At 33.2% G+C, this 9,885-nt stretch overlaps 1 protein-coding gene across 4 annotated transcripts in view; it reads left to right on the top strand.

The window, feature by feature from the left end:
- Positions 1-9,885, top strand: part of wupA (wings up A) — a 41,776-nt gene that overhangs the window by 29,695 nt on the left and 2,196 nt on the right. For all 4 annotated transcript variants that reach the window (XM_014433486.3, XM_014433488.3, XM_014433489.3 and 1 more), the window contains exons 9-11: positions 6,416-6,590; positions 7,286-7,462; positions 8,942-9,010. In XM_014433486.3, the coding sequence (XP_014288972.1) occupies positions 6,416-6,590; positions 7,286-7,462; positions 8,942-9,010 (421 nt within the window). The remainder of the gene's footprint in view (positions 1-6,415; positions 6,591-7,285; positions 7,463-8,941; positions 9,011-9,885) is intronic.

Raw genomic sequence — 9,885 nt, 5'->3', positions numbered from 1 at the left:
CACAAGACTGAAACAACAAGAAACTGCTCGTAGATTCCGATTGCTACAACACTTACTTGACAAACGCTCTAAACTTCCCATTCACTACAAACAATTAGTATACACTACAATAATCAGACCAATTTGGACATATGGAATTGAGCTCTGGGGCTCCACCAAACCCATCAAATTCTTCATTCCGCATCCAATTGTTACAATCCAAAATCCTACGTAAAACCCTTGATGCTCCTTATTACGTCACAAATAAACTCATTCACAAAGACCTTAACATCCCATTCGTTGCAGATTTGACCCAAAACAGATATGTATACTTACAGAGTCTTTTCATTCCAAACTCCTTAACCATCCTAACCCATTAATTCTTAATCTTTCATCCTTAACAATCCCTGATAATCCTCCGAGGCGTCTGAAAATAAGATGGCCACGGGACCTTCTAATTTAAATTAATGTTTGAAGTAACACCAATGGGTGGTTCCTTCCCAAGATTTTCAAGTGTATATGAAACATACTACATATTTTCCTAATGTATTATTTTGTACAGTTGTAAATTACATTAAATAAATAGTTAAAAAAAAAAAAACTTTACAATTTTATTTTTTTACTATTCTTTTTTGGGGGCATATATTCAAACTAAAATATTCTACTTAACATTAAAAATGACTTTTTCCATTACAATTTCAAGTGATGCGAAAATTATTACCAGTAGTTTAAATTTTGCAAAACAATTAAACTCTAATTCGAATCATTAAGTGACCTTAGTTTCAGGTTTAATTTTTTTTAGATTATTTATTACTGTAATAACTGTTATTATTTCATTTTACAACTGAAGTTTAATAGAATTCAATAACAAAAATGATATTTCATACCTCCATTGAAAAGGATTGGTCCAGGAGGGGAGAAAAGGTTATTTATTCCTTTTGAGACAGCCTGGCCAATGAAAGTCAACAGAAGGATCAAAAAAAGCAGACAGCTCCTTCTGGCTGTCCAGAACTGTATGGAGCATGGAGTGTGGCATAAACCTACTCTCCTTTAAAGCAAAAATGAATCCAAAAAAAGCACAGCAATGAAAGGAAAATTTAGGTTGAGGTTAATAAGAATGTCTGCCATAGCAATCTAAACTGAATAGAAGGCAGCCAATGATTGATTAGCTGTACTCTTTCCCTACTCCTCAGCCACTCCAAAGAGTAGATTTTGAATTTTCCACCATTGGAGCAGGTGTGAAACTTCATATCTGTGGAATCCAGTTCACTTCATAAACTTTATTAGGTTAAATATAGAAAATTATTAAAGAATTATGGTCATAGCTACTATATCATTGGGGGGAGGGGAAAGAAAAATTCTGTGTTAACTTTATAGATAAGTTTATTTTGTATTTTAGGGAATTAGTTAAATTATCAAATACATATTATTATGTTTGTAGTATTATATTTTATTGTGTTTGAGCAAATATTATTTACTGCAAACTGTTTCCTATGTTTTTGCTGAAACCACCGAAGTGGAATAAGTAAATATTGTGTTTAGTATTTTTTCTAAGTGAATAAAACCGTTCCAGTGATGGACTCCCTTCCGACTTACAAAATTATAAAAATAAATAACATGCCTGGTTCTCAAAAAAATATCATGAGTTGTAAATAATTAGTTTTATTTGTAATTAAAATGTTCATTAGTAACCTAAATACTTTGAAAATAATTATGAATAAAATAACACTATTGCTGGCAACACTGATCATGGGTATGCAACAAGGATGTATAAAATAAATTAAACGCAGGTCATCCCGCGGGGAACTGCTGCAGTAATTATTAGTTCATATTCTTGAAGTTATTTATGAGAGCGGGCAAAGCCGCGAAAGAGGACGCTAGTAATGTATGATAAGTTAACATAAGCAGTTCTAAGACTATGGGGCTTTCGGTAGACCAAAATATAAACTTTTTTATGTACAGGAAGAGTGAACAAAATAGAAAATATTTTGGAGTTCATTTGAAAACGTGTATCAAATTTAATATTATTTATCATATTTCCAGAAAAATTAATCTTCCAAACTTCATACTTAGTAATTTTCTTATACCTGACAGTGTTTTGTAATTTCGTAATTATTTGAGATGGGTTACATACATTTTTTAGAGAAATACATCGTTTATACAAACGTTGAATACTTCACTTGATCGAACCCACAAATGGATTTTTTTCCTTTCAGGAACAGTTTTAAATAATCACAGGGAACGCTCCTACCAGAGGGTTGAACTATATAATATTCACATCCTATTTAAAGAGATTCATTCCACTTCTGTTGACTTCAGTCGCGGAAAAGATCATTCTATCAGATATAGCTGTTGTTCTGTGGCTATGTTTTTACTGGGCTAAGATTACGTGGTACCTACCTTCAGAATCGGTTCCACTTCCAGAGAGAAATAACGTTTCAGGGGTTCAGGTGGTATGAACATAGATTCATCACGAATAGAAGAATCTTGTATATTTTCTAAGTACAAACTAAAATCAGTGAAAATAGTGGACACACTCGAAACGAGTTTCAGCAATGGTAATATATGTTCTTTCGATAAAGAGATGATTACTAAGTAAATAAAATTTTATTTAAAAAAACATTTGCATGATTTGTTCTCGCCAAAGTATTGATTGGAACTGCAAAAATCATTAATTTATTGACTCTACTGAATAGCTCCTAATTCCTTCCAATTAAACACCCTCCAAGAATACCTCGAAATCCTTCTTTACTAATGCGATCAGAGACTGTCTACTATATTTCATTACAAATATGACAGATTCATTCACGGATACATTTCTTATTGATTCGGTTTATAACTCTTAAAAGATTTTGTTCACAATAGGATGAAAATGCACCTGAAGATCCAATTTTTAAAGTACACCATCGAAAAAAATACCTAAACATTGAAATGAATGGAAATGGTACATCCCAGGATGAAGAGAGTCAATTAAAGAATTCCTTTTCTAAATCATTCATAGTTTTCAGCATCTTTCACTTACCCAAATATTACAATAATACATTTTAGTATAAGCCAGTGGTTCCCAACCTTTTGGTGGAAGTAGGAAAATGTTGAAACTGCTACATTTGAATCCGTATTTTCAACAAAAGCTAAGAAAGGCTAGGATGCCTTAACAAACCCTGTGCAAAATTGAAGAAACTCTGTGATGGTACTTTTTTTTTGTCTTTCGTCTATATTTCGGAAACTCCTATTTTTTTTTGGAGAAAACTATTGAATATAAAATCGAAGCTTATTCTATTTTGCTGAGTAGTATCATGGAAACAGAGATCCAGACTGGCACGATATTCAACAAGACTGTGCAATCGCTGGGACATGTTGATGATTTCGACTAATTAATAAGTTCATAAAAATATGTGTTTTCTAGTGCGTATAACCAGAAAAATGTAGCAACAATGTTTCACCTCGAAATAAATTTTTAAAAAACTAACCATTGCTGGGTAGGAGAAGATGATATTGAGATTGATGCCTTACAAGTTCGAGAGAGTGTAACACTTTATTTATTTCCCCTTATAGGTAAACTCACGAAATGATAATTCACTGGTTGTAAGTCGTCGGTTAGCAGCCGCAAATAGGTTCTACTTTGGAATGATCAAACTTTTTAAGTAAGAACATTAATAATTAGACCAAAGTGAGATAATACAAAATGCTGATACGGCCAGACCTCACTTACGGATTTGAAGCTTTGGAACTTATTTGGCAGACGCAAATGGACTACTCTTTTAGAAAGAAGAATGTTGAGAAGAATATTTGGTCCAATGGGTAAAGGTAATACCTCAACCTCCACGTCTACAACATAAAATCCTTCACATCTTTTTCCAACTATTACAATACTTTTTTTTTTACAACTTTCACTTTGTCTTTAGAAAAAGTCACGTATCCACCGTTCTGTGTTATTTTATCCACAGCCAACAAATTTCTGCTGAGATCTGGGATGTACACATCTACCTCAGCATCAAATAGTTTGTGCCTGCGACAATATACTTATGTTGTTGGTCATATGACTTGTGGAACTTGAATCTATCACAGGGGTTTTTCTTGGTTGGGCAGTCTTTACTCAGATGTCTTGGTAGCAAGAAAAACATTCCCTCGTGTCTTTAGCAGTTCCCCAATTTCTTCTTACATTGGTCATGAACGCTACCTGATTTTCTGATTCCTCAGGAAAAATTGAAGAGCGTCTTTCCTCAGCCATCAATCTTGTAATTAAATTGGAAAGAGTTTTCATATCAGAGCCTGTACTTTCCCAAGCACTTATAAAATATTATACTGCTCTGGAAGTGTTGTTATTACTTTTGAAATGATCATATCATCTGGTATATGATGGCATTGCCTAATGATTTTAACCTGAATGTCAAATTTTCAATTGAGCTTATGTGGCTTGCCAAGTCTATCCCTGTCTTAAATTTAAAATCAAAGAACTCTTGCAAAAGTTCAAACTTTTGTTGAGTAACATCTCTCTAATACATGTTACATATTTTGGAATACATTTGACTTGCAGTTGTACAAGTCAAAATATGAGTCAATGCTCTCTGATTTACTGTGGTTACAATTAACGTTTGAGCTTTGTCATCATAGACATTATATTCTTTACTTTGCTGGGTCTGGGGGCTTCAAAATCTTCAGAAACAACCTCAAACAACCCGTTGACTTTTAAGAAGATGTTTACCTTGATTTCCCACATTTGGAAGTTCTCAGGTCCTGTCAGTGGCTCCATCTGATTTATTTCATTGAAGCTGTTGAAATTCATTTTATGATGTTACTTGTTGCACTGCTAACGAACTTTAACAGTTTTTACTTCACTAAGTATTTGAACTGGAACAAACACTAGCGCACTATTTTTACTGTCTCACTACTAATTTTAATTTCGCGAACTGACTGGCACCATAACCTGTTGAACGCGGGGGGGGGAACAGTAGTCAGTGGTAGTCTTCGGCTAGGATAACGCGTTGGAAGGAGCTGCTCGCATAGTATAATTGCAAAGTTTGTCTACACACGAAATATGACAGAAACCCGCTAAAAGGGAACAAGAGGAAACACATACCGCAGATGCACCGCTCAAAGATCTACATATTGATACTTTCTCCTGGAGAGGATATAAATGAATAACTGTGATTGATACCTTCAGTAAGGCGGCATTGGCGCATCAGGTGCAGGAAAAGTCGGCGGAAGCAGTATTGACAGCTCTACGGTTGTGGTTCCAGTTCTACGGAGTTCCGGAGCGCATTGCATCGGACGGAGACAGAGTGAATGATGCCAGGATTCGAGCTGAAATGAAGGACCTTGACGTAACCTGCTTCATGGCACGTTGAGTGACTATCTTCGCTTATACCAGATCGACAAGGGATTGGAACCGGATGTAGCAATGCCTAAGGCAATAGCGGCATATAACCATTCGGTACATACAGTTACGGGGTTTTCACCTTTTGAGGTCCTCTTTGGGCGTCGAGGACACCAGCGGGTACTATAAGGGTACGGCAGCAAACGGAGAAGAAATACACAACAACCATGTTGCTCGAAGAAAGTTATGGGAAAAGGCCCGGGGAAGAATGGAAAAGGAAAAATCCAGGAGGGTAACTCGGGAGAATTTAAAGGTCACAGATAGGATGGGAGCAATCAAAATCGGGACGATCGTATATAGGAAGTTGGGATCTAACAGGGGTAAAGAGATACAGCGATACGAGGGTCCATTTAGGGTGATTATTATAAGGGAACATAATATTGTTACAATAGAAAGTATGAGAGAACCCAAAAAGAGGAGAACTGTCCATATTGAAGAATTAAAACTTCCGGCAATGACAATATAAAAACTGAAGTGTTCTCTTACTAGATTGTATTACAGAAAATTTAGTTACTTATTCTATTTATTGTTTTTTTTTAAAGATTGTTATTGATTTTTGTAAATATTGTCTCTTTCATTCTAATTTTTTCTATTATTAGGTTTAAATTATGTATTTAACGTTTATTAAGGGAGCTTGTGAGTTTTTACAATGATATGTGTATAGGAATTTATTTTTACTGTAAATAGTTTTTCATTATTGTTTTTGTTTTGTTTGTTATTTATTGTATTGTATTAGTTTACGAGTATTGTTCGTAAACTGGTGGGGGGGAGTTACAGTCTGAGTCAGCTGAATGTGGAGATTAGCTGATCAAAATGTATATATACACGAGCTGGGTTCAATAAAAGTCAGTGTTTGAGTAACAATCGAGTTGGTAATTTCTCTCTCCTTTTTCTCTTTTTTAAGTCTTTGGTTTAGCAAACGTTTAACGTATATATACATACATATATATATAAATTCTTGAGCCAAGAATCATAACATGACCAATGATGATTTAACTTACTGAATATAATTTAATTAACATTTAATAAATATAATTTATTAATATAATTTGTTCTAAGGTGGAAGTAGAAGACGAGGATGAAGAATCTGTATCAGAAGCGCTACCAAGCGCCGCCGAAGAGACAATAGCTTCAGAGGCCAGCGAGCTGCCACAAGATGAACCACCTCCTCCACTGGAACCAGAGCCCGAACCTGAACCTCTTCCTCCGCCACCTCCACCAAAAACAGAGGAAGGTTCGTTTTGTTTTAGAATTATTTGCTTTTTTTTCTCTTGTAAATCGTAGAATACAAGTGTAAATTCTAATGTATTTTATAATCAGTATGATATGAGTGTAGCGAGTTATAATGTAAAAAACAGTAATAACATTTAAGTGTCTTTTCATTGATATATTAGTTTCATTTTTTTTTTTTTTAATATGTGTTTTTACTTAACAAATAAATATTTCAGAAAAATCTAAATATCAAGTTTTAATTTTTTTTCTATAAACATTTTATGATATTTCTCTTGTATTAGTAATGACCTCAAAATTTTCAGATCTTAACTGATGATTGATAACTTTTTTAAAACAATTTTTTTAGATTAAGTTAGCGTTATGCAATTAGTTTTCGAAAAACTTCTTCCCACAAATCGTTCAATTCTTCCTTGCTTTGAATACACCGTCAGAATACTCTCGAAATTTTATGACCGTAAATCCATGTTCACTCTACAACAGAACCCATAGAAATACTTTAATTTCTTAAAGTATTTTTTGTTTTAAAACAAAGCATATAGAAACGAATTAAGTTTCAACCATTCATTGATCATTTTCGGATTTTTTCAATAACACTTTCTGGAAAGTAAATTTTTGTAACCTAGCAACATTGTTTTTTTAAAAGAAAAGTACAGATAATACAGAATTTAATAATAAAAATAAAAAAATCATTTTCAGATTTGTGGCTATTCCTGCGTGAGGCAGTTACCCAAGCAAATCCTCTATCCATTGATGAATTGCTTCACAAATTACTTGATACAGTAAACGCAGTACCCCAAGATTTCTTAGAGCCTGTTGTAGAAGCTTCAATTAAAAGATCTCAAAGTATGCAGAGTATGGATCTTTCCCACGCAGGTTAGTTGATATATATTTGTAAGATGAATTAATTAGATTATAGTCTAGAAAACATAGGGAAAGAGATAATGGGATTTACTTCAGAGGGATGAAAGTAAGAAAAATCGGACAAAAAACAAAAAACAATTGTAAAAACTCATACCCGTTGTTAACGAATGGAATGTCTTCCAACAGCAGCATCGATTTATAGAATGATGGTGTGAATAATAGAGGTTGAAGATGACCCGCAAAAACACTGTCCTACTAAGGTTCAATACATCGGGGTTCTATCCCATTAATAATATAATATATGTAATATAATATACTACAAATAAATTTACGAAAAATACAATTAAGGGTTCTCTCTTTCAGGAAAATTACAACTTTTTAATCAATTTTTCGAATGAATAGATTTAGGCTTAGATCGAACTTTCCCCACTGTCTCCAAACCGAGTTTTAGCCACTGAACCAAACCATTCGTAATTTTTGTAGAGAAAAAGTTCAATTCTTCTTCAACGTTGAACAAAGAGAACCTACTTCTGAATGATCACCGGACAGAGGAGGTGCAGGAGAAAGATCACATAAATAAAATTCAAGTAGAAAAAGAAAAAGTGAATAACTTACAAGAAAATTGTAAATTCTTTATTAGTAGCTGTTTGATGTTACACATACTAGCGTAATACTCTTTGTTTTATTACAAAAGTATTTGTCGAGGACAAAATACTACTGTTTTCTGCATCATTGATTGAGTTATCAATGTCATAAATACTTCGTCATCTGTCAATTCACCAACCTCAAAAAAAACACTATTTATTTACTTTGGAGAGATAATAGAAAATATCGATCTTAAAAATAGTTTGTAGTTAATAATCTTGGAGGAAGGAATATAGCTGATACTATGGAAGGTTACTTGTAACTGACATTTGCTCTTAAACTCAGATTTAACTGGCTCAGTTAAAACTGTGCTGGTGCATCTGCTCCTAAATTAAAAACTCTTAATGATTACAAAGAAAAAAATGTTACCAATTTCCGGGCCTTGAAGAATGAGACGTTATTAAAAACAAAATAAACAGATAGAATAAATGTTTGGAACCGGAACAAAAGGAATGGGGATTGAAAATAACAATATTTTTTCGTTAAAATTTGATGATTTTCAAACATTCAACACAAAAGTTTGATTCAGCGAATGAACAGAAACAAATCTTAAATCTAACATATTTTTCGGTTTTTAATTCCATCAAATGGTTCGGTTGGAAACTGAAGTTTTAGATAACAAAATATGGCATTAACTAGATGCAAAATGATAATAATAAAATGATTTTTTATCTGATATCTAGAAATGTCATGTTTAAATTGTAAAATAACACATGCAATATGACAACATTGTTAAGGGAATTCAGTCAATCTTTGTAGCGAATAAGTTTTATCATTTTAGTTTCTACAAGATTCCTTAGATCTGTACAAAGATTTAGAATGACTTCGATTATTATGTTTTTCCAGAATCTCTTCCGGCCGACGGTGAACCACCAAAGGAGGGTGAGCCTGGCGAACAACCCCCAGCAACTGAAGGTAAACTACAATAATAGAGTACATCATTGAAATTATTCAATACATATATTCATATGAATTTCTGAAGGGGGTTATTTTGTAGTCTTTTTTTTTTTTTATTAAACTGTGGTTTTGGTATTTTAAGCTACATTGGGCAAATGGAAGATTTTGATTCCACGTTATCTATTTTTCTCCCAATATTTTTAGGCCCTTCTTTTTACTGTATGATCGTTACTCATGTCTCAGAGCATTCATGAAGTGGACTCACCTCCAAATTAATATATATATTTTTTATAAAGGTTCCAATTTAGCAACCATTTATGAGGCCTGTTACTCACATCCTTTTCATTTTATATTAACTACATTCTAACCATTTAATTTCATTTACTAGAGGAGAATCCTGAGTTCACCTACTGCTCCCTTTTTCTTTCCCTCTCTTTCTTCCCATCTCCACTCTCTCTTAATATATTTGTTTATTTTTTATTTATGCTCTCCCTACCGAATTTTATTAGTCATTGCTTAAATTATTAAAACTCTTTTCTTGAATTTTCTATTTATATAACTAGCGAGACGAGCAGTAGCTACGACAGAGATACGTAGACGGCTTTTATAGAAATGATATAACTAATTTTTTTTTTTAATAACAGCCATGTGTTTTGTTATTTACTCATGTGTTTTTGAACGGTTATGTTTTCTGCTCAGTGGTTAAAATTTGTAAATAATTATTTGACCTACAGCAATACTAATTCTGTAAGATAAATAGTCTATCCAATTAGGTTTTTGGCTGCATTAAATTACCGCTATTACCAAATGTTTCAGGAATGTGTAATGAAAGTCGCCGTAAAAAATGGCTATTCTCGTTGAATTCAGTTACGACAAGGAGGTTGAGTGCTCAG

The sequence above is a fragment of the Halyomorpha halys genome, unplaced genomic scaffold (assembly GCF_000696795.3).
Source record: "Halyomorpha halys isolate HHAL.00 unplaced genomic scaffold, Hhal_1.1 Scaffold1218.1, whole genome shotgun sequence".
In the NCBI taxonomy this organism is placed as follows: Eukaryota; Metazoa; Arthropoda; class Insecta; order Hemiptera; family Pentatomidae; genus Halyomorpha; species Halyomorpha halys.
This window is presented reverse-complemented; position numbering and strand designations above follow the sequence as displayed.